The sequence below is a fragment of the Camelus ferus genome, chromosome 8 (assembly GCF_009834535.1).
Source record: "Camelus ferus isolate YT-003-E chromosome 8, BCGSAC_Cfer_1.0, whole genome shotgun sequence".
NCBI lineage: Eukaryota > Metazoa > Chordata > Mammalia > Artiodactyla > Camelidae > Camelus > Camelus ferus.
The window spans coordinates 3,797,689-3,822,953 of NC_045703.1; the positions used below are offsets into that span (position 1 = coordinate 3,797,689).

Sequence of the window (25,265 nt, forward strand, 5' to 3'; positions counted from 1 at the left end):
AACAAAGGCAAAAATAAACAAATGGGACCATATCAAACTCAAAAGTTTCTGCATAGCAAAAGAAACCATCAACAAAATGAAAAGGCAAGATACAGAATGAGAGAAAATACCTGCAAATCATGTATCTGATAAGGGGTTAAAATGCAAACTAAATAAAGAACTCATACAATGCAACAGCAAAAATAAATAAACAAGCAACCTGAATTAAAAATGGACAGATGATCCGAATAGACATTTTTCCAAAAAGACATACAGATGAACAACAGGTACATGAAAAGGTGCTCAACATCACTAGTCAGCAGAGAAATGCAAACCAAAACCACGGTGAGAAGTCATTTCACACTTGCTAGGATTATTATTATCAAAAATGTAAGAAATAAGTATTGGTGGGGATGCAGAGAAAAGAGAACCCTTGAGCACTGTTGGTGTGAATATAAATGGGTGTAGCCACTATGGAAAACAGTATGAACATTCCCCCCAAAATTAAAAATAGAATATGAGCCAGCAATCCCACTTTTGGGTATATTCAAAGGAAATGAAATCAGGATCTTGAAGAGATGTCTACACTCCCATGTTCAGTGCAGCTTTATTTACAATAGTCAAGGTATGGAAACAAACTAAATGCCTTTTTTACAGATAAATGGACGAAGATGATGTGGTATACATACACAAGGGAATATTATTCACCTGTGAGAAAGAAGTCAGTCCTGCCATTTGTGACATGGATAAAACTTACTAACATTATGCTAAGTGAAATACATCAGACAGAGAAAGACAAATACTGTATGATCTCCCTTGTAAGTGGAATCTTAAAATCATAGAAACAGTAGAACACTGGTTGCCAGAGGCTAGGGAATGGGGGCAATGAGGAGATGTTGGCCAAAGAGTATAAACTTCCATTTAAAAGATAAATAAGTTCTGGGGATCTAATTACAGCATGGTGACTATAGTTAACAACACAGTATTATAGACAGAAGTTGCTAAGAGAGTAGATCTTAATAGTTACCACACACACAAAAGGTAACTACGTGAGATGATGAATGTGTTGACTAACCTTACGATGGCAATCATTTCACAACATACACGTGGATCAAATCATCACGTTATATACCTTAAGTTTATACAATATTATATGACAATTATATCTCAACAAAACTGGATAAAAAATAAAAGTAAAAATGAAATGGTATACTTATCTACATTGCTATTATTTGTATATTATGGTATACTTATCTACATTGCTAATAATTTGTATCTACATTATTATTATTTGTAATGCTTTTCAAAACAGGCTGACTTCAAACTGCTCCTTATCCATCCGACACAAGGTAAGAAAACGCAAATAAGCTCACTACTTGCTCTCTTGAGAAAGACTTCCTGTGAAAAAATGCCAGTTGAACTACTGCAGTGTTTCATAATATAGCTGATTTATATTCAGAAGCTCATAAGCCTAGACAGTTAACAATCATTTCACAGACTGCCCCTGGTCCATGGACCTCAAGTAGCACTGATCAATATTTTTATACACCACCCCTTAGATGCTGGCTTCCTTTCTCACACTGCTGAGTCCAATTTCTTTAAGAACAGTGAATTTTTCTGCATCTTCCTTGATCTTCTGCAGAATATGTCAATATTCTTTTGGAGCTTTGATTAAAATGTACATGCTGATTGTATATCTTTGACTTTTTCTGTCCCCTTGGCCATCTTCTCATGCTCTTTCTGCCACCTAAATAAAAGGCATCCTTTAGGGTCTAACCACAGACATTTTTTCTGCTTTCTCTTTTCCCTCCTGATGTGCAGTCTCTTATGTTCCCAAGCTCTGTCTCAACCTTTACTTCTTGCACAGAAGCTGCAGTGGTGATATTTTGTGTACCCCTTGCAACATCGAGACAAACTTCTTTTGTACATAGTAGATGCTCAGTAAATATCTATGGAACTGAGAAAATAGTGAATTATGTGGATCATTTGGCATTATTATCAACCACAGAGTTAATCTGTTCTTACCATGTTAAAGAAGCACATTGATTTGTGAAGTAGTAATAGCTACCATATTAAAAATATTAAATAAAATTAAATACTAACTACTAAGTACAATCTAAGAAAATTTAAATGGAAATGTTTTAAAATATTAAAAATAAAAAAAAATTAGAGACAAATTATTTCACTGTTGCATAGAGTGAAATAAGTTTACCATCAGAAAAAGAATATAGTAGGGATAATTTTAAAATTATTTTAATTATTTCCACTTTTAAATTATTTCTGTAAACAGATGTGATAACATTGAATGTTAAGGCAAGTATTCATTTGATAGAATACAATAATCAGTTTACCATATAATGTATAAATCAAATGTACTACAAGAATGATACTCTGGTGCCTCGGTCATTGATACATGAAATGCAGATGTTAGGAAAAGGAAACACACAGTAGTGTGCAAATGTGCAAGAATTAGCCAGGCTGCATTTCAGCATAAACCCCAACAACCACTGAACTCAGTAGTGCTTGGGTCTGGCCTCAAGCAAAGTAATTAATCACAGGCCAGGCCAGTGTGAAACTGATTATGGAAAATATTGAACTTTGTGGGATTTAATTTTAGTGATATTCATGCACCAATTAAGTAACTGCAGAGTAATGCTTTGTTCTTTAGGACAGTAGTAATTTATATACTTACAGTAACCAGCAAGAAGGTAAACTAAAAACGATTACTATAGGTATTGAAGGATGTGACGGTTATTTTACTACAATTTTTATTCTTTTTTTTTTTTTTTAAGGAAGTTAGTTTTAAGTCACTTTCAGCTAAAGTTTAATTTTTCAGGGCTGTACTAACCAGACTGTGACAACAGTCCTGCAGATTAGATGAGTGACTCCTCATTACAGCACTGAGCCCAACGACCGCCCAGAAGGTGCCCGGGACGAAGCTGTGGCAGGTGTGAGTGAACAAGAGACAAAGAAGGACTATTAAAACTCCTATGATATTTATACAGGTAGCATTCGGCAGTATACAATGTACAATGTATTTTTAGTCTTAATTTTATTTGTTTAAGCAGAAAGATAGTTTATTGGAAGCATGTTGGGAGCTCATAGAATCAGTGGAGGCTCAGGAACAGGCAGGGAGTAAAGGCAGGAGGCTGCAGGCTTGGCGGCTGGAAGTAAAATAACAGTCGGTGGTATGTTGCTGTTTATCCTCAATGTGATGAACACAGCATGTCTTATGTATGATTTCTGAACATCAGAAATGTCAACGAGGAGTCTATAAATCCACCAAATGGGAGGTAGCATGAACCCAACAATGGTCGCATTTACACGTCTTAACGTCAGCAGTGCCATCACCTTCAAGTCTTTACAGGAAACTTGCTTAAGAAATAAGACAAACTAATGTGTTAAACAAATAGCACATATAATGTGTGCTCTGAAGGAGAACATTCTGAGAAGGAGACTGGTCAGGCCCCACCCACAGGACAGTAGGCAACTGTTCCAGTCAGACCCCCGACAGGGGAGAAGCAAGACTGAGGGTGTGAGGGGTGCCAGAAGCTGTAGCGGGCACTGGGGATGCAACGATCAGAAAAGAAAAGACAGCGCTGGCTCTGCCCCTCACACCCAGCCTTCCCCGCTTCCTCCCTCAATGGTACAGCTTCCTTCAAAATGCCTTGCAGCTGCTCCTTTCCCAACCACCTCCACACCTCAGGTCTGCAGTGAGTGTGAGCGTCCCCTGCTCCCAACATCCCTGATCCTCCAGCCAGGACCTCACTCATTCTTAAGTGCTTCCTCTCCCTCATCGCCCACTACAGTGTCCTGTGGATTCCACCCACTACGCCCAGCCCATCCACCTCCTCCACAGCACTCCCCACACACCCCTCCTCTCCCGCATCTGCTCCCTACTCAGGTCAGGCCTCCACCAGTTCTCACTTACCTGTTCTCCATGCCCCTAACGTGAGTTATTTAAATTTAAATCTCCTTTTCTCTATTTTTAAAACGGAGATGATGATGATGGTGATGGTGAAGGTGATGGTGATGGCAATACCATTCATCTTACGTTTCTTTACAAAATAAAATAAATTGATACACATAAAAAACTTAGAATTAAGTGTCTGTAGCACAATAAATACTCAATTAATAGTTGTTATTATTACTGTTGTTATTGACTGAGAGTGCCAGAGAGAGGAAGAGGGATAAAAACAAGGTTCAAGCCCCACCCCCAACACCCCCCAAACCCTTAACATAATTACACTACACTGTAGTTATTTGTTCACTTGTCTGTATCTCCTACCAGACCATGAATTCATTTTGTGTCTAGAAAATAGTAGGTAGGTAACAAATGCTTATTGAATCAAAAAAAACATTTATTTGTAATTATACATTATGTACTCATTTGATAGCCTTTAATGCCATTTTAATCAAATAGTGACTGGAGAGTATGATTATAAAAATACATGGAACATGGATTTTTTAAAAATTATTGTGGGCTTTATCCTCTTCTCTCAAAACTAAACATTACATAGGCAGAGCACACTCAGGCTCTAATGGAAAATGATGCTTAAATATTTAACTTTGCAAAATGTCATATTTGAATCACTTTACCATCACATATGTGAAGTGATGTTAGACAGTCAAGGCATCTGCTTCCTTGGCCAGAAAGTGTAGGCATTCATGGAGACTGAAGCTGGAGACAGCAAATGTCAAACAACAGCCTCCAGAAGACACGGGGTGGCCCACAGCCCAGGGCTGCTGCAGGGAAGTGGGTAGGAGGCTGACACTCGTCCCCATCTCTCACATACACTCCAGATCACAGGGCCCCTAATTTCTCCTGCTACCTCTGGGTCAATACTTCCTCATTCAGTTTTGTTCAACAGTACTTTGATGGACTTCACTAGTCCTCAGCTAGTCACAGTCACGCTCAGAGAGGTTACTGGTGAAAGAGATGGTAATACATGATACATAATCTTCAATTCATTTTCTTAAAAAAAAATTTCCAGTTGTATTGAGATATAATTGACATATAACATTATATAAGTGCATGGTATACAATGTGATAATTTGATACACGTATGTATTGTGAAAAGATTGCCACAATAGCCACAATAAGGTTAGTTACTACATTCATCACCTCACATAGTTATCCTTTCTTACATGTGTGCACTAAGAGCTTCTAAGATCTACTCTTTCAGGAACTTTCTGAAAGTCTACAATACAACATTGTTAACTATAGTCACCCTGCTGCTGCACATTAGATTCCCCAGAAACTTACTCATCTTACACCTGGAAGTTTGTGCCCAGCCCCTGACAACCACCATTCACTTCTGTTTCTCCAAGTAAGATCATAACAATATTTGTCATTCTCTGTCTGACTTATTTCACGTAGTGTAACGTTCTCATGGTTCATCCATGTTGTTGCAAATGGCAGAATTCCTTCTTCCTCATGGGTAAATAATATTCTAGCACACACACCACATATTCTTTCTCCATTCACCCATGGACATACAGGTTGTTTCCATATCTCAGCCATTACGAATAATTCTGCAATGAATAGGAGAGTGCAGATATCTCTTTGAGATCCTGATTTCATTTCCTTTCGATACATACCCAGATGTGAGACTGCTGGATCATATGGTAGTTCTATTTTTAACTTTTTGAGAAACCTTTACAATGGTTCCCATAGTGGCTGCACCAATTCACGTTCCCACCAACAGTGTACTAGGGTTCCCTTTTCTCTGCATCCTCACCAACAGTTTTTACCTCTCGCCTTAGTAATAGCCATCCTAACAGGTGTGAGGTCGTTTTCCCTGATTAGTGATGTTGAACATGTGCCTGTTCATGCCCATGTGCCTGCTGGTCATTTGTATCTCTTCTTTGGAAAGTGGATACTAATATCCTTCGCCTATTTTTACATCATAGTATTTGGGTTTTTTGCTATTGAGTTGTATGAAGTCCTTACAGATTTTGGCTAGTAACTCATCATCAGAAAGATAGTTTGCAAATATCTTCCCCCATTCTGTAGGTTACTCTTTCATTCTGTTGATCTTTTATTCCTTGAGGGATACAAGCTACAGTTTAAAGGCCTTAGAAAACAGGGACCTTGCATATGAATTCAGAGAGGCAGCAGAGGGTGGACTTCACACTTGTTGGTTGTGATGAACCTTGGAAGCTGGACAAGGTAGACTAAGAGGTGAGCAGCAGGAATGGTCGTTAGTGAGGCTGAGAAGTAGAAAGGCCCTCAGGTGGAATAGAGTGTGTGGAGAACAGTTATGACCATAACATTAAGTGAACAGATGGGAGAACACAGACGAAGATGAATGATAATGACACAGCATGAAGGCACATTCCAGACATGCAGTGAGGAGCCCAAAGGACCTGAGCAGGGGAGTAAAAGTTAATCACACAGTCATAAGCACAATTGTGTGCCAAGGGACAACTAGAGGAGGAGAAAGTTAAATGGCTACTGGAATGTTCTAAGCAAAAAGAAAGGAGATGTCAGCTTCAGCCATGAAAAAGAATAAAATAATGAGATTTGCAGCAACATGAATAGACCTGGAGATCGTCATGCTTAATTTTTACAGAAGGTCTGCTGTGTATCAGACACAGTGCTTAGTGCAGTCTATACCTTATCTCACTTAAATCTGTTTCAACCTATTCTGAGAGTTGTGATTGATGATCACCAATTGACAGATAAAAACACAGGTCCACAGAAGCAAGATGGCTTGCCTATGCTCAAAGAATAAACAGTGAAGATGGTGAATAACCCAACAAAAATTAATTAGATAAGCATCCACTACTTGTCAGGAAGTATGGGAAACGGAGAGAAACAGTCCCTACTGCTGTATTCAAACTCAGATCTGACTCCTAAGCTCTTCCCTTTCTTCTTTCACTACTACTGTTCACTCTTACAAAAGTCCCTCGTCTGACACAGTTATAGCATTTGACTATTGCCATGCTGTGCTGATATTAAGCCTAAATTTAATTTTTTTTAAAAAAATCATTACTTGGCTAAAGAATGTGTTTTCACCCTCTCATTTAAAATGTTGATAATCATAGGGAGCCATAGTACTTTGTGCTCAGCTGTTCATTATTCATATTTTAAGTAAGAAACCTGACACCAACTCTCAGATCAACGTAAAGGAACAGTTTATATCAAAACTGAGGCCTTCTCACTCTCACTGTCCCACGTTTCCTGAAGCATAACAATTACTTTAGCTTTGAAATAATATGCCAGGTATCTGAATACAGAGTATAAAAATCTGTTTAGGTCAAAGTACCTAAATTAATTTAAACAGATCACTAGAAAGAAAAAAATCCATGAAAATTTGCATATTTTTATATGCAGGATGTTAAACACTGAAATATACATGAAATTCTCTGAGAATTAAAAAACATTTTTTCATTCACTTAATAAATATTAATTAAGCACTCATTAAGTCTGAGGCAACATTATAAGCATTATGAGAGATATAGAAATTGCTGAAACAGGATACTGTTTCCAGGTGTTTGACTGTGACAGAGCATAAGACACAAGGAAGACAAACATTATTCTAGTTAAACTAGCATGTGGTTTGGAGAGACTATTCCCATGGGTCTCTTACATTTCTGCATGTATTGTGAGTGAGGCACCGACTGTCCCAGGCTCTGAGCTCTCTTTTCAAGGATGTTTCTATAGCAAACAACCCTGGATGACAGACCAGTATCTCCCTTCAAGGCAAATAGCAGTTTTGCTTACAATCCTGGAGATGCCATGTGACTTGCAGAGCCAAGGGTAGGCATGCTTACTGTCCTGTACAGTAATGTTTGCCTCCAGAGCAAATGACAGACATGCTTCCTACCCATTATAAAAGATTTGAGTTCCATATGCTCAATGATCCTCTCCTACAAGGCAACCTACTTTGTGTGACTTACGAGTTTCATGTCTTCTAGCAGCATCTCTGAACCTATGATAGACTAACATGCTAGGTTTCAAACTTGGGGAAATCACAGATCTTTCACAGTTCTTGACAGTGGTACATTGCAACAATGGCTACAAGTTCTTCCCCTGCCTGCATCCGTGTCCTTTGGTATACCTTCTTACACCGACTCGGCTCAGCCATGTGACTTGCTTGACTAATGGGACCTTACTAAAGAGGACACAAACAGAAGTTTGAAAGGTATCTGTGCATTGAATCTAGCCCTCTTGCTGTTTTGAGAATTTAGATGTCACGTGAAAAGGTCCAAACAGGTTGTCTGTGAAAAATACATGCCCAGTGTCCCCTACAACCCCAGCCACAAGCCAGGCCATTCACCATATAGGTGAACAGGGCAAGCTCAGACCATCCAGCCTCCAGCCAACTCTCAAGTTAACTGCCTGATGTGTGAGTGAATCCAGCATAGATCAGGGAAGTGGGCAGACCAGAGGAACTACCCAGCTTCTAAGCCTTGGGGCGGTTTGTTATGCAACAAAAGTCAACAAAGATACAGGGTATAAGGCAAAAATGACTTCCAGTATAATAACTACATTACAAGTTCCAGAGGGTTCAGTCTATGTCTGGTTAAATATTGTGTAACTACAATACTTAGAACCGTGCCTAGAAAAGAGTTAAGTGCCAGTGGTTCCAAGTTTGTCTTGGTTTCTCTATCTGAACAGTCAATACAGATATCACTGAAATTTCACCTCACAAGCAGGTCATGAGACTGAAGGAACTGTGTCTGAATCCAGCAGGGTACATAGTTAAGTACGAAAAGCACAACTTGGTCCTCAAGGAGACAAATGCTCCAGTGTGTGAAAATCAGCTCTCCTACTTAATATCTGGCAGTCCTTGAGCAAGTTATTTAAACATACTGCACTTTAGTTTCCTTACCTACAGAATGGGAAATAATAAAGCTTTCTTCACAGACTTTATAACATTGGTGTTATATAGGAGGCACTCTGTGCATGACATACTACAGTACGAGGGGGACTGTGGTAAAAGATGAAAAACTTGGAGGAGCAGCCAACACTGTTAAATGCCAGCAACAAGGGAAGTGCTCTCTGGTGCTCACATAGGTGCACTTGCCTGCACATTCTCTCTCTCTCTCATATACACACATGCGCAAAACCAAACCTCAGATTCAATCCAAAAGCCAACCCACAGAGACCTAAGAGGAGAGAAGCTAGGTACCAAGAGGGCTGTATTATGGTCTACAAGAAGACAAAACTCAATTACATAATGTGCACGGGTTACATATAACAAGCCAAACTACGTTGTTTCAAGAGCCCTTCAAGTAATATAAGCTTCCTAGAAAACTAATGCCTGACAATGTGAGAGTGTATAAAACGTACATTGTATTAATGAAACTAGAAGATAATTTTACAGATATTCTGCTTCATTTCTGCAGTTTAGAATTCAATCCCTACTTTTAATTTTAGAGAGATATTTTAAGTAATTACCTCCTTATTCTCTATATTACCAGGTTTCATCACATTTAAAACACTTTTTAAAAAATCTTTCTTTTATGATTTGGCATCTTGGAACATTCTCTTTAACTGCTAGATGGCAATTGAGTACAGTTAATATTGTCTCTTAAACATCAAAACACAAGATTACTGTTGAAAATTTCTAAATAAAACCAACAAATCACCCCAGGCTGGAGTTAGTTTCTGTATCATTTTGAAAACATCGGGAAGGAAAATTTTTTAAATTTACAATTAAATTTATACTGTCATTTATACAGAGATTGTATGCTATTATGTTCTGAATCACCAATTAACTGAAATAACATTGAAAAGCAAATTAAATAAGAATTAAATAATACATATTTAGAAATTTATATATCAAAAATTTCTGGTTAATAATTGTTAAGATTTTCATTCTTATACCCATATAAGAGGTAGAACAGGATGCTGGTTAAGTGTCAGACATGGATTTCAATGGAAAATCTGCCACTTTGGAATTAGGTGACTTATTATTTAACCTCTGAGTTACCTCAAATCACTTAACTTCTGAGATTCAGTTTCCTTGCACATAAAATGGGGATTTTTATAGTACGTGTGTATGTTTATAAAATGGATTGTTGTGAGGATTAAATGAGATATGCATATAAAGTCCTTTGTCCACCACCTGAATCACAGGAAATACTAAATAAATTACATCAAATTTAGATATGACCATACTATACACTTTCACCTTCAACAACAACAACAAACATCATTACATAGTGTTGGCCACTGGAAACCAAACTCCAGAGTTCTACTAAACAAGACTACAGTCTTCAGCTATACGAACGCCCACGTGTTGACTATTAAGATCCTTTAGGCAATTCCATCTCTGTCCCTAGGGCAGAGAGTTGGAAAGCACTAAGACAAGAACATGCATAGAAAACTAAAAAATCAGAAACACCACATATATTGAGGGACTTTTCAAAAAATAAATTGTTTTATGGATTGTCCTTTTGATCTGGAATCCAGAAACACCCTGCCCCCAGCCTGCACCCTTTTATGGAGTACTACATGCCACACTTAAGGTGGTAAAGTGTCAAAGACCTCTCGGCTCCAGTGCACAGGAGTGGTCTGCTCTCCACTGAAGGGACATCCAGTGTCCAGCCCAGGAAGGATCCCAATGGGGCCCCAGTCTCAGCGTGGCCTGGAAAGCTCCCCAGTATTCACAACTCTGGGGGCTATTATCTAATTGGCTGATGGCTGTGCGACAGTTCAGGAAACTCTGTCATCCTCTGTTTATTGAGTATCTTAAGAGAAACAAATAAACTACCTCGACTTACCCGGAAATAGTCGCTGCAGGCTGCTAGGACTGCCTTGTGAGCGTGGAATTTCTGTTCCTCAGCAATCAGGGTGACATCGCAGAGGATGCCATCACTTCTCTGCTGATTCAGTGCCGCCAGGACGCTATCATTGTGAGATTCCGAGTGGCAGAGCCTCTGGCCCGTCAGCATTTCTTGAATACTGCGAAAGAGAGGGATCAAGTCAACATTCTATCTCTCACCAGCCCTGGCCACCCGACACGCCCTCACTCCTTCAACAGCAACTCAGGGAATGTGGACTCCAGAACCTACAGTAGTGTGATCTTTCTAGTCCCTCATTCCCTTCTCTCCACCATCCTCTTGCTTTCCTTTTCTCTAATTCTCTCTTTTCCTCACCCCTACGTGATCTTTCTCTTTCCTACTACTCCCTCTCCTTCAGAATTTGTGTTTGTGTGTGTGTGTCCATCTCTGTCTGTGTATTGGCCCATGTCTGCAGGCCTGTGAGCACCTGCTTCTGGGCCCCTGTCCCCTTGGTAAGTATATATCTCTGAGTGTAAAGCTTTCTCTGGATGTGTGTCTGGATGTGTGTACATGTGTGCATGACTCCTTCCATTCTGGGACCCCCTCCCTAGCTCCCTGATTCCTTTTCTAGCTTTGTACCACCTATGTGGGGTCAGCACAAGTTCAGATCATGATCACTGCCATGCACTGATCCAACACAGAACCCACTGGACCTGTGTGGCTCACCAGAGATACAGGAAGCTAGTTACCAAGTCTCCCAAAAGACACAATACTCTATTAATAAATAAAACAAAACTGAGCAAATATTGGGTAGGGAAAAAAGGACTGCTAATGACCATTTCATTTAAAAAGCCATTAATTAAACCATAACAGCTCATTATCAAATTTTGGAAATTATGCACCACTAAGAGAACATCAAAAGAAATGCCATTGTAAATGAAAAAACTTAAGGCTGAAAGTAAAATATATCTATATGATCAGCCTGCAATACCAGTGCGATATCATTGTACTAGACTTACGAATGACTATGCAATCTATTTTCTGTTCTATTTTGTGAAATTGTGAAACTTACCCTTTCACTCCATACCCCAACCTAAAATATTCATTCCATGTCCTTTCAAAATTCCTGGGTTAAACCCCAAATCTTCCTAAAACAATGCAGAAGTCACACTATAAATTCCAAATACAAATTGAACTTATTGACAGTTTGAACAATTTCAGCTTAGATACATGAAAACCTTCACTGCATCCAGAATCTCAGGACCAGCGCTGGACTAAGACGAGTGAGCTGCACAGTTGTAAGTTACTCCCAGAATGAAAATGAGGATCATCCAACCCAATCATCATTTCTGGCCTGTGGACTCTTCTTAAAACTGAGTAAAGATACCAAAGGGATGAGTGCGCTTTCTCTCTCCCGTCCTGACAGCTGCTGTACCCAGGCCCACCCTCCGAGTGAGAAGGAGCCCCTCAGGGGAACCAGGGAGCCGCCACCATCCTAGTCTGCACGGCTGCTTTACTGACAGGGCTCTGCCCAGCCTGTGGTGCCAGCTGGCTGGTAAATGACAGTTCCGCACGAATCACCACCTTAAGGTAAACCAAATGCTTCCTGTGAAATGCCAGAGTGCAGCCAGTAGGATTTATCGGACATTTTTGAGTGGGGAGCCTCAGAAATGTCAGAACTATTGGGGAAAAAAAAAAACTTGACAGGAGGTGATGACATAGGAAGTTCTCGTGGGAAGATGGGAGGATTATTTTCAGCTGAAATGCAGCAGTGAGTTTTGAAATGGTGACTGTCATCGAATATTCATCTAGTGGCTCTAGCTATAGGCAGACTTTTAAAGTCAGGAATTGAAAACCACACTCAGAAGCATAAATAATACGTATACAAATTGCAGTGCAAAGCCTAGAATGGAGAATAATTAGCATGGCTCAATTAAAGAAATGAAGGAATAGAATAGTAATAGAAATATGGTATCAGCTAAGTAAGCTTTAGGCTAGTCTTTGAAAAATACTTCCTAAAAGAATAACATTTTTATATATTTTATAAACGCAAAGCTCTTATTATGTTCCATGAATTATTCTTAGTGATTTAAAATCATTACTTCATGTAAACTTCATAACAATCCTATGAGGCAGGTATTATCTCTATTTCACAGATTAAAAAAAACTGAATGTCCAAGATCAGAAATTTTGAGACCCTATCACCATGAACATAACAATGTAATTCATCTTCTTGCTTAAAAAAATAAAAGAAACAAAACAAAACCAAAAAATGATAATCTCTAAAGAAGATCTCAAAAATCTATGCTAGAGGGGAAAAAACCCCACAATGTCCATATTAATTTTATACTTATATTATGCACAGTTAATCTCAAAATCAAAGTTACCATTGAAAAATAATACACATTAACATAATAACATGAGATAGTAATAAGACATGTTTGAAATCATGCTTCAAACACATTTATCTTTGCACTTTGGGGATAGAAAATAGATTTTAATTATTATAATCTTAGAACATTTATCTGAAACTCTCATAACTTTTCTCCCTTTTAATATCACGTTAAATGCTAAATAAATGTATTTTGAAATTTCATTTGTAATGGAACAGAAGAATACATTAAAATAATTGCCTTATAATGTTTCCTTACTCATTTTCCAAATATAGAGCCGCAATGCATGTCCTTATTATTGAGACTGAATCAGTATTTGCATTTCAGAGATCTATTAACATTGAATAAATCTTGCCAGGGAAAGAGCAGCTGTAAACTGAAATTTGGCAAAGGATTAAGGGCTCAGCTCTGAAACAATTGTGATGCCCAATTTCACAGAAGCATTCAGTTGGGCTTGAAATATTCAGGCTTAAAGAAAACAGCATGCTAAATATTTAAGGCAACACTTGGCACAAGATTCCAAATATTTTGGAACCAATATGTTACAAATCCTTAAAAGCAGAAACAAATACTCCAACATTTGGCAAGAAGTAAAAGCCTATTAGTCAACAAGTCATTATTGTATTCTGAAAGTAACTTCCCACTCAACTCTCAGATGTGAACCTGCAAAAGATCTCAATCCTCTGCATGCTAATGCACAAGCAGCCAAGGCACACAGCTGGAAGGGCACCGGCCCATGTCACAGCGCCCACAGTTGTAAACCGGGGGGGAGGTGATTCAAAGACGACCACGAACTATGTCTAAATTAGGGTGGGGAGCAGACACATGCTTGCAAACGGCTCCTTGGCATCAAAAACTTATATACAAATTAGCAAACAAAACCTCCCAACGTACATTAATGTCCCTCCATTATTTGGGAAGCAGAGAAGATGGAAGAAAAAGCATATTTCTAAAACTTCCAAAATTACTGGAAAAAAAACAAACAAAGAAACAAACAAATAAGACCCCATAAAACAGGAGCCGCACTTCCCAAGGGTATACAGATTTGAGTGTCACCCTAAAATTGGGAAAGGTCTTTCATGGAAGCAATAATGCCACCTCAAAATTCACAAGTGAGTTCAGAGGCTAACTTGGCTTCTTCAAGACAACCCAATCCCCCTTCCTCCAAGGAATCGCTTAGAACTGCACTGTGTCCAACACAATAGCCAGTAGCTACATGTCGCTATTGAGGACTTAAAATGTGCGGAGTCCAAACTGCAGCGTGCTGTTAAGTGGAAAATGCACACTGGATGTCAAAGACCTAGTGTGCAAAAAGAAATCCAAAAGCATCTCATTAATATTTTTATATTGATTACATGCTGAAATGATAATATTTGGGGCACACTGGATTAAAATATATTGTTAAAATTCTTTTTATCTATTTCTTTTTAATTTAAAAAAAATATGTCTACTTGAAAAGCTTTAATTATATACACGCCTCACATTATGGTTCTATTGGACAGTCTACAAGTTTCCTGGGGCTATGTTCCTCATTTCTTTCCATCTCAACCCATCAGGCTGCTGATGCATGACTGTTCCTGAATCTCATAGGGCCCAGCCTCTGCCAGGTACAAAAGGGAAGCCCCAGGCTCCCTGAGCAAGAAATTGCTTTTTAGTGATGCCAGGGAGCAATGATTTGATTGGCCAAATGTCAGCATCCAGTAACAGGGAGATAAATAAATGAGGTCTCAGGAGACAGGACTATTCATGACTTCAAGTCTTTAAGTTTCATTCTGGAATTGATGGTAAAAACTAAAAAATCAAATGCAAAGCATGATGTCCATAACATGGTGCACCTTCCAGTGAAGGTCCGTGCTAGTGCAAATCGCTGCTTCAAGTTCGTAGTTAACATTTTTGATCACAGAAATCTCTCAGGGTCTCATTTTCGTAGCATACATTTTGACTGAGTTCAGTCAGTTTGTAAGATGTAAATTCCAAAACAGCTGTCAGATTTTTAAACATCTGCATTTCAAATTTAAAAATTCAAGTCAATTTCTATATTGATGTTTCTTTAGTATTTAGATATACAAAATATATGCAAATGGTTTTCAAGTAAGGTCGCCAATAAGGGATTACATACTTAAATATCAAAAACAGTCAAGTAGCATAAAGATCCTCACTTCCTAAATAGACTACACAACAAAGAAAAGGACTGGACAATACTTTACACACTAAAGAAAAGGGCTGGACAAAAAACCTGATAATACTGGAATTCTACATGATTGTATCAGTTCAGTCTATTGATAAACTGTACCTTAATCACTTCAATTCCATAGTCAAAATATTTTACTACAAATTAAATCTATTAATATTAAAACAACCCTATTTATTTAAGTGGACAGGCTGTTAAAAAAAAAAACCCAGCATGGAACTTAATTTTATTCTTTACAGAACACTTTATAATATTTAAATGCTTTCAAATTAATGCTAACAATAGCAATGATCAAAATAATAAGCAAAGAGAATACAATACGTTTAGCGAATGATCAAGTAATAATGAAGACTAAGCAGAAAGGATCTTAAATATGATAGTCTTGTTTCATTCCTTCCTACATTCACACAACAAACACTTACTCATCGTGTGCCAGGTATTGTACCAAGTACTGGAGATAAAATGGTGAACAAACCAAACTCTGTAGCAGCCCCCACGGAACCTTCAGTTTAGTGAGGTGGTCACACTCTAATCAAATAATCTGGCCTCCCTGAAGAAGCCATGCTGCAGCTGCAGGGTGAGAACAAGTTACCATGGCAGAAAGGGAGGAGTTTTCCACACAGGGAACAGTAGGTGCTCTGATCCTGTGGTAGGAGGGAGCATGGCCCTTACACAGAGTCTACAGAATGTTCATGGCCAGAACCCTGAGGACAAGCGTGGGCCTGGTTGCAGGATCTGGAGCTCAGAAACAGGTCTTGGATAGAGGTGTAAAACCAATCTGCAGAGAGAGGCTAATGGAAGCACAGCTGTGTCTCTAGAACACAGCAGAGAGATAACCAACTGTCAAAGGTTGCTGAGAAGATAAGAAAGATTGGATTCAAAACATGGAAGCAGGGCTGGGCTCCGTTGTGGGAAAGCACTGCCTTTTGCATAGCAGGAGGGAGGGAAGTGGAACAGAAACACGTGTTAAAACTCTGGGTATTTTTTGGGCTTGTTGAATCTAGATTTATGGGAACCAATCTCCAGTGGACAATGTAGGCACAGAAACATGGATATGTGGGTTCATCTGGGTTGGGATTTTGTCAGGTAAATGCATCAAAAATGCAGAGAGCAAGAGATTAAGGATTTAAGGATTACTATTAAAGATTTTAAAGAATGATAGGATCTAAACTGGATAAGAAGGGAAATGAAGGAAGGAAAGGGTAGATGGATTGGTAGAACGTGGCAGGGCCAGTGGGTGAGGCATTATGACAAGATCAAAGTACAACCACCATGGGGGTAGGCAAACTGACAGGCTAGAAGGGGAGGAGGTCCTGGTAGCAGTAAAGTGGCTGGTGTAGGAGAAATAGAGCAACTGCTGGGGATGGAAGACCCATGGTGCGGCCATGGGAATAGGTGGCTCAGTGAGGGATAAGGTTTTTGGAGTTGAGCAGGTTGAAGATCTAAGGTCACAAAGTCAGACAGATCTTCTATGCAAGCACTGAAGGCACTGGAACGTTGTAAAGGGTTTGTGGTGAGGAAGAAGACTGTCAGCCAGGTGCCATGTGCTCAGTGAATGAGGGGAAACCACCCTGCCAGCCGTGGAGAGGAGGAGGGGCTGGAGAGAGCTGAAGAGCACCACCCTCAGAAGAACCTGTCCTTGTTGTTTTGCTGTTGTGTAATAGGGAAGAACAAAATCTGACTCCATATCGGATCTGTTTCCTTTACATTAGCCTTTGTAGCTATTGCTTGTTAATCACTAAAGGAATGTTGCCTATAAGCTTAAATTATACATAATGGCCCATCTCTAGGAACCCTGCCTCCCAGGTAATGAGCATTAAGCTAAAATACCTTTGTTTAGCTCCCAGGAACCATCCTGACCAGGCCCACCTGTGAATGACTGCAGGCAGGCAGAAATTAACACATCCCCTCTGGAGGGTGATTGGAACCAGGAAATGTTTGACTTTACGCCCTCCCCTTTTAGTATAAAAGAAGCCTGAAGTCTAACTCAGGCAAGATGGTTCTTTGGGAAACTAGTCCACCATCTTCTTGGTCTACTGGCTTTCTGATTAAAGTTGTTAATAGTTGCCCCAGCACCTCGTCTCCCGAATTACTGGCCTGTCGCATGGTGAGTAGAAATGATCCAGAAGCAAAACTATTTCCCAGGGTGACAACAATTTATCTACCCCTGCCTAAAACACAGGAGATGTGAAGAAATCATGTCAGCACTTGAAAAGGCAAAAAGAAGTGGTGTCTCAGAGGAAGACAGGTCTGAGTGAAGACAGGAGGTGCTCGGAGCTTTTCAGAGTGAGGTCGATGATGCAGCAGGGCACATACGTGGTCCTGGTGCAACAGTTCCACGGGGCACAGAGGGTTGAGAGGTGGGCAAGGGAGGGTCTATGTCGCGGCAGAGAAAGAAAATCCATCACAGAGACGATGGTGCTGGGGAGGACAGAGTGGGATCGCAATTCATCAGTAAAAGCAGAGATGGAAGATTTAAAGTAAAAAATCATCTGGGGAAGAATGCAAGTGGATCTTGGTAGCTAGACTTAGATCTCCTGGCTGAGGTGGTGGCAGACAGATAGCACGGTCTCTATGTGCTAACCCAGCTGGACGCTAGGTCCTGAGCAGGTTTTCTCAACCTCAGCGAAACAGACATTAGGACATTTTTTGCTATTGTGTGGGTGTGGTGGTGTCCTGTTTATTGTAAGATGTTTAGCAGGATCCCTGGCCTCTATCACTAGATGCCAATAGCACCCCGAATCCTGGTGACAACCAAAAATGATGCCAGATTTTGCACAATGTACCCTGAGGGCAAAATCATCCCCCTTCTAGGGCAAAAACATCACTTGGGGAGCACAGAGGCGCTATACTAGTGGGAGCAATGCCTCCATTTCTGAACACATTTTTGGAACTAGTCACCTCTATAGCTTCAGAATCATGGAAAAGAGCTGGTCTCATTACTTCACAGACATACCCAATTCTTCATATTTAAAAAGAAGGTATTTCTCAGGCTTATCACCTCTCTCATTCCTTGATTTGAAGATCCTTTTGACTGTTTCCTCAGAGGATGATGAAGACTTGCCTCCACAGAGAATATCCAAAGGAATGCCCTGCATTTTCTTATTGATTGCCCCTGAGTTTGGGGAATGTGCCAAGCTCCTTCCTGCCCCAGGGCATTGCCCCATGTCATTGCTCTGTTAAGATCTCAGATTACAGAGCACTTCATCAGGAAGTTACTGCCTCATTCTATCATCCTTCAAAGCACTTTTCGCAATTACATTTGTATTGTTACTGGTATGATTTGTTTAATATCTGTTTCCCCCCCTAGAATATACATTTTATGAGGGCAGGAGCCGTATCTGTTTTATTCACTGCTGGATCATCTGCACCAAGTAGTTTTCTTGGCTCCATAGATATCTGTTAAATAAGTACTAAAAGAAAATCTTACGAGTATTTTGAGGATATGTATTATACTCCCTAAAGTGATTGCTTTAAAGGGGACAATAGTCATATACATGCAGAGTTTTCTGGTTATTTTTTAAATCATATACCTTTATAGCAGTATATCTTTTGTTTGAGGGAAATTAGTATCCTAAATTAAACCAAAAAAACATAAAAAGAAGTATCATTCAAAGAATCATAAAACATACCTAGGTTTGGCCAGTAATTAGATCTCAGCGGCTGGTCCTTAGGCTAACATACTAAACTCACACAAACTCGGACTGGTTTGCTTAATTACTTCAAATACACGTTGAGCCCCTGCTCTGTACTTGGTTTGGAATGTGCAGTGTGACTATTTCAGGGCTCACAACACCAAGCAAAGACGAATCCTACAGGGCCGACCTGAGGAAGCGTTCAGACGGCATTCTCCAGCTGGGTTCCTCAGGATCTCAGCCTTAGAAGTTTGCAGAGGAATCAGCAAGCATTCCAGCTGAATAAAAAAGACAAGAAAGAAGAGCACAGTAAGCTAAATGCAAAAAAAGCACACTCCGGGCCTTCGGGATGGTAATACTTTAGAATCCCAAGGAGGCACCTTGGAGAGTTTTATAATCAACATATAACAAGCATTCTGCCTGCCATGCTCTCTTAATAAGCAATGGTTCAGAATGTTTTTAAGTTTTAAAGTGTTTTCACCTTATCGGAACTTCAGGGATTAAGAAGTAAAATGTGTTTGAGAACTGATAATAGCTAAATTAAGAGTTACAGTAAAAATTAATGCATCAGATGACCAAAGGGAAAAATTAAGATTTGATCAAATAAAGGTGCAAAAGCTAAACCACGAATACTAGTTGACTTCTCCTTTATAACGATTTTACTTTCTTTCCAAAGATGCATATTAGTGAAATTAAGTTAAAATCAAGTATGTCTTGCTAAGTGCCTACAGAAAGATGATTTTCTATTCAAAGGAGCAGATTTCTAAAAACTAGATAAAAAATAACAGAGAGAGGATGAAAATTAGTAGGAAATGGAAAACAGATTCTTATAGGAGCTTTGAACTTAGCATAATTGGAAATATGTCATAGGATGACGCTGTCAGGCTTGAAATCGCTCCTTGGCTACGTATTCATTCAATCCCACCCCGGGCTTTGGTTTCAATCACTGATGTAATTCTAACCAGAAAAGTAAATTATCTGAATAGTCTGGGTCGTGGTCTAGGACTATGCTCTACAACCCTCATTAGAGGCTCTAGCTCCCATTCTTTAATACATCCAAGTGGCAAAATTTATTCCAATTTGGACAGTCTCTCTATTGTCTAAGTTTTCTTTTGAAAAGTGGTAACAGGGTGAAACATTTATGAAAGGAATATGTTAAGCTGTGCCTATTTCTGCTGATTTATGTAAAAGAGAGAGCTATGATTTCCAATCTAACTAAAATATAGTATTTGTTATATTTTATTCAAACCCTCATTGGTATGACTATAGTAATTGATGTTGATATATAATAATTTGCTTAAGATTCCACTGTTATTAAAATCACATTATTTCAAACATTTTTTCATACAATTATATTTATTTCTTATTTTAATTATTGAAAATAGGATGTCTACACTATACTATACATTTATTTCTAATCTGACAAACCTAAAAATGAGCATCATTTTTAATTGATCCATTACGACCGAGCAGGAAAGAGGCTCAGAGAAATTAAAGCACATTGTCTAATCAGCTAAGAGACTTTCTTAGCAACCTACCACTGCCACAGAGTCCTTGCAGAAACTGGGTTATAAACTCCAGGCTCTTACAGCCTAACACAAACAGTAACAGACACAGACACTTGAGATTTAACATGGCAAAAAAGGCTGCCTCTCTCTCCCTCTTCAGAGATGGCCCGCACTCTGTCTATGGAGTGTGTATCTACTTTTAGTCTGAGCACCCAACCCCGACACCTCATGGCCTTTCTCTTGCCTTTCAGTGTGTCTCTCTGAATAAATCTACCTTTACTCAAAATAATAAAAAATTTAAAAATTAAATAAATAAGTAAAATAAAATGGCAAAAGAATATTTATTATTACAGAGAGGTAAAAAAAAAAACCCTTACTCTTTCTAAAGGTCTAATATTTTTAAATGTTTTCAATAACTCGGTGAATGTAGAACAAGAATCCTGAAAGCTAAAATAATCTAAAATTAAAGGACACATTTAACTTGATATTTTTCAGACATTCCAAACATGACAACTAAAAAAACATAAAATAAATTAAATTCCTGTATTATCTGAAGCCCAACTCACTACATTAGTTCTCCTCAGAAATTATCTAATTATAATCTGCTCCATTCTGCCAAATTTAGTGAAATGAACATCATTTTAAAGGTGAGTTACAACGAGTTAAAGGATGAATCAATCATCCCTGAAAATTATTGTCATTTATTATTTACCATTTTTGGTACATATTATTGACTATTTACTATATGTTTTTATATAAATTATATCATTGGATTATAATTTTATTATTATATAAGTAATATTTGTTTTTACATTTTGTTTATTAATATTAATACTTTATATTTTAAGGTTCCTTTACATAAAGCGTGTCTCGTAGCCAGTCAGACCTCTTCCTTCTCCTCCTCCCGTCTCCTTACACTTTTTCCTGGGCCTGGGATGTGGATTCTTTCCTACCCCAAGGCTCTCACCTCTCCCCATGAGCCCAGGGAGCTCCAGGCCAGCCTCCTGCCTTTTCCCTCCCCAGAAAACAGAAGTGGATTCAGGGCTGGGCCAGTTTGGTGGGACCATAGAAAACAGAATGATAGGGGAAAAGGCTAGAGTTGCTCCCTAGGCATCCAGCTTTTAGGGCTGCTCACTCCCCAGTAGAGATATAATCACATTTAGTGCAAATCCTAAGGGTAGTGTTATGTGGGACTGAACGCATATGAGGTGGTCAGATGGTGGAGCATCTACAATTTTCTGAGCCTGCTGGCATCACAGAACTAAATCATCCTGTGAGTACTAGAATGTATTCATCTCAGCCCCCCACATCCACAGACCTAAAACTACAATATATTCTCCACCAAGTTAGCCTGTGTGGTCACTGTGCAAAGAACATCAGACCAGTCTGTCTACTTCCATTTGGGGTCAATGCTACTCCCAGCTTTGCCTCACTTTAGGGACCAGGGCTCCTGAGGGCTGAGATCTGTTCCCCTTGGCCCACTTGTTCCCGAATCAGGGTCCACACAGGTGTCCCCTCTAGTCCTGAGCATCCATTATTTAGCCCAAGCTCAAATGAAATCACTAGGGACTGGCCCCCACCGTCAAAGTTGTAGACTTAGGGCAGAATTCAGATGTAGCTTGATCAAAAACACCTCCAAAATTGTGGAGATGTTTTTCACTGATTCATAAAATAAATATTTCTGGAGGAACCACTTTATGCAAGACCCAGAGCTGTGTTCCTAAGATACAGTAATTAATACATGAGTTCCTCCTTTCATAAGGCTTGTCATGGGTCATAATGGACAGCAAGGAGTGGCTTGAGAATATTTTAGCCTTCACAATCAGCATTAATTTTTCTCAAAGCCATCTCAAATAAGCATACTGCCCAGAGCACAGCATGCTCTGCTCTGCAAACACATCCTCAAGACCAGTTTCGAGCCCTTCCCTTCTAAACAACAAGCTGCCCTCAAGCTCCATCCTGGCCAATGCCATGGCCTGTATAATTCATTTTTTAATCATATTGGGATAAGTGCAAGGGGCTTTAAGCACAGTTCCCTCATCTTAAAAATAGTCATATCCACCTCATAGGGATGTTGTGAACCACAAGGATGGTTTAACATATGCAAATCAATCAATATCAACAAAAGAAAAGACAAAAGCCACATTATCATCATAAAAGATGCAGAAAAAGCATTTGATAAAATTCAACATCCATTCATGATTAATAACTCTCACAAAAGTGGGTATAGAGGGAACATAAGCCATTTATGACAAACCCACAGCCAACATAATAATCAATGGTGAAAAGCTGAAAGCCTTCTTACTAAATTCTAGAACGAGACAAAGATGCCCACTCTCACCACTTCTATTCAACATAATATTGGAAGTCCTAGCCACAGCAGTCAGACCAAAAAAGAAACAAAAGGCATCCAAATTGGAAAGGAAGAGGTAAAATTGTCATCATATGCAGATGACATGATACTCTACAAAGAAAACTGTAAGAACTCCACACAAAAACTATTAAACAAATTCACAATTCAGCAAGATACCAGGATACAACATTAACACATGGAAATCTTTTGTTTTTTTTACACTAATGATGAAATAACAGAAAGTGAAAAAAAATCCCCTTTAAAATTGCATCAAAAAAATACCTAGGAATAAACATCCCCAAGGAGGTAAAAGACTAATATATTGAGAACTATAAAACATTAATTAAGGAAACTAAAGACGATTCAAAGAACTGGAAAGATTTCCCTGCTCTTGGCTTGGAAGAATTAATATTATTAAAATGGCCATACCATCCAAAGCAATCTACACATTTATCGCAATCCCTATCAAATTATCCATGACATAGTATGGAGGTTGTTGGAAAGGTACCAGAATTCCCAAAGGAACAAAAGGCAACCTTGTACTCTTTGGCTCATTGTACAAGGGTACTCACCAGTTTACACAATCAACCTCTCCCCAACATCAAAACCCCTCTGGCTTTCCATCTGAGGGCTGGCATCTGCTTTCCCTCGTCAGACATTAACCTGACCAACCATGCCAAGTACTTTTCTCCTGGGCTTTGTACATGGCTGGCACTAACTCGTTGGTTGGCTCAAATTAAATATCCCATTCAAAAGAACTAAACTCTCCCCTTCAGGGCTTGGTAAGTTTAGTGCTGGTGTCTAAGGAGAAATCTTAAGGTGTAGAGAAGATGAGACCAAGTGTCAGAGATTCCCTGGCTTACTTGACCCTGACCAGTCTCCTCACGTTCATGAACTTGGTACTCTGGTAGAGTGAATACCTGTTCTTGCACCTGCCTGGCCTCCAACAAGGTTCTGTTGGTATCAAGCACCTCCCACCACCTAGCCTTGGCTGATGGGTCTAAGAGTATGGCCTAACCCAAGCTGAGCCAATCGGAGCTCTTCTCTGGGATTTGGAATTGGAACCACCAGCCTGCAGATCAGTTGGGCCGTTCAGCTGCAAGTAGAGAACAATACAGGAAATGATGGAGGTGGCTCCCTTTATACCAATCCTATCTTTATTATAAATGTTTATATTTTGTTCATCATTATCGTTGAAATTTACATTAAAATAGTATTTATCTTGATCACCTACTTTTTTGGTGCCCTCTAAAATTCTACACCTTTCTCATTTCATCCTAGATTCAGCTGTTTTCTGCCATATGGATTAGGAAACCAAGAAAGCAATTATGCAGGAAAAGAAATAGAAAAAGAAACAAGCATACAAAGAAGAAGTTAGAAGAGATGGAAAGAGAATATTCTGGATTTTTCATGCATTCCTGCCTCTGAGGGTATATGAAATTACCTAGATTTTTATAATAAATTCTTTGTTTTATTTAGGCTAACTCAACTGAGGGTTAAAAGATGCCCAAGAAATTCAATTAGGGTCCTACAAAAGATTTTACTTGTGAAAAAAGGGGGACTCTGCTGCTTCATAAACACAGAGAGACACATATATTCATTTATTTTGAGCTTATCTGAAAGCCTAACCACCATTTAAATTTTAAATATTGCTTCTATGAGAAAATACACTCCAAGAACTCCCCAGAAAACATGTTTAGATAACTAATATTCACATTTTTGTGACACTTAATGCTGTCTCCACTACATTCTTTAAAAGGCCAAAGACCTGTAGATTCAATTTTAACTGCTTTTTCACACAAATTCATTATATGAAGAGGCAAAATAAAAGGTTTATGCCCATGTCTCAGTGGTCAACTACTGAATGTATAAAATATTATTTTGGTAAACAGAGAATTTATTGACTTCACTATACATCATTTAAAGGCAAGAAACATATTTATTAAAATCGTTAAGAAAAAAACTTTAAAATTTTAAGTATCTTTTGATCAGATTTTCAGCTCACCTTAACGAACTTGAGAAGGGAATAGGGGATTTTCCTCCATAGCACGACTACTGTACAAGAACAAGGTGGGCAGAATTCTTTACATTTATTGGTGCAGAGTTTGGCTGTGGTAATTCTCAAAATATGTCATGTCCCCCAAAAGACTAGTAATACAAATATCAGTCCTTGTGGTTAAAAGTCCAACCAAATAAATTTAGTCTGCAAACACAAAATAAAGCAAATATTTTATAAAACAGAGCTGGGTTCCCTTATCAACCTGCTGTCATGACAGCTGACCCATCCTGGGCAACCACTCTGGGCTAGTTATTTACCTTTTTCAAGTCTGTTTTTTCATTTTCTGAAAATACAAATACTAGCACCTGGTCACAGAGCTGTACAATACATGGAACATACCCAGCTCAAAGACTGATATGTCGCAGGGCCTCGTTATATATATAATTAGGAATCACATGGTGATATGCTTA

The 25,265-nt window shown here is 38.9% G+C and overlaps 1 protein-coding gene and 1 long non-coding RNA gene across 9 annotated transcripts in view; one reads left to right on the plus strand and one right to left on the minus strand.

Annotated features, from left to right (window-relative positions):
* The window catches only part of KLHL32 (kelch like family member 32), a 186,700-nt gene that overhangs the window by 127,139 nt on the left and 34,296 nt on the right, over nucleotides 1-25,265 (minus strand). For 6 of the 8 annotated variants that reach the window (XR_004321731.1, XM_014561354.2, XM_014561358.2 and 3 more), the window contains exons 2-3: nucleotides 19,126-19,213; nucleotides 10,717-10,897 (exon numbers count right to left, since the gene is read on the minus strand). Coding sequence is in view for 7 of the 8 variants with exons in the window: in XM_014561354.2 (XP_014416840.1) it covers nucleotides 10,717-10,897; nucleotides 19,126-19,148 (204 nt within the window). In the remaining variant the exon portion in view is untranslated. Of the gene's footprint in view, nucleotides 1-10,716; nucleotides 10,898-18,932; nucleotides 19,214-25,265 lie in introns of those variants that run through there. The other 2 variants (XM_014561355.2, XM_032484421.1) reach the window with 2 other exon arrangements.
* Nucleotides 865-16,917, plus strand: LOC116665245. Its single transcript, XR_004321734.1, has 3 exons — nucleotides 865-949; nucleotides 2,721-2,723; nucleotides 16,908-16,917. It is a non-coding gene; the product is annotated as an uncharacterized LOC116665245 (long non-coding RNA).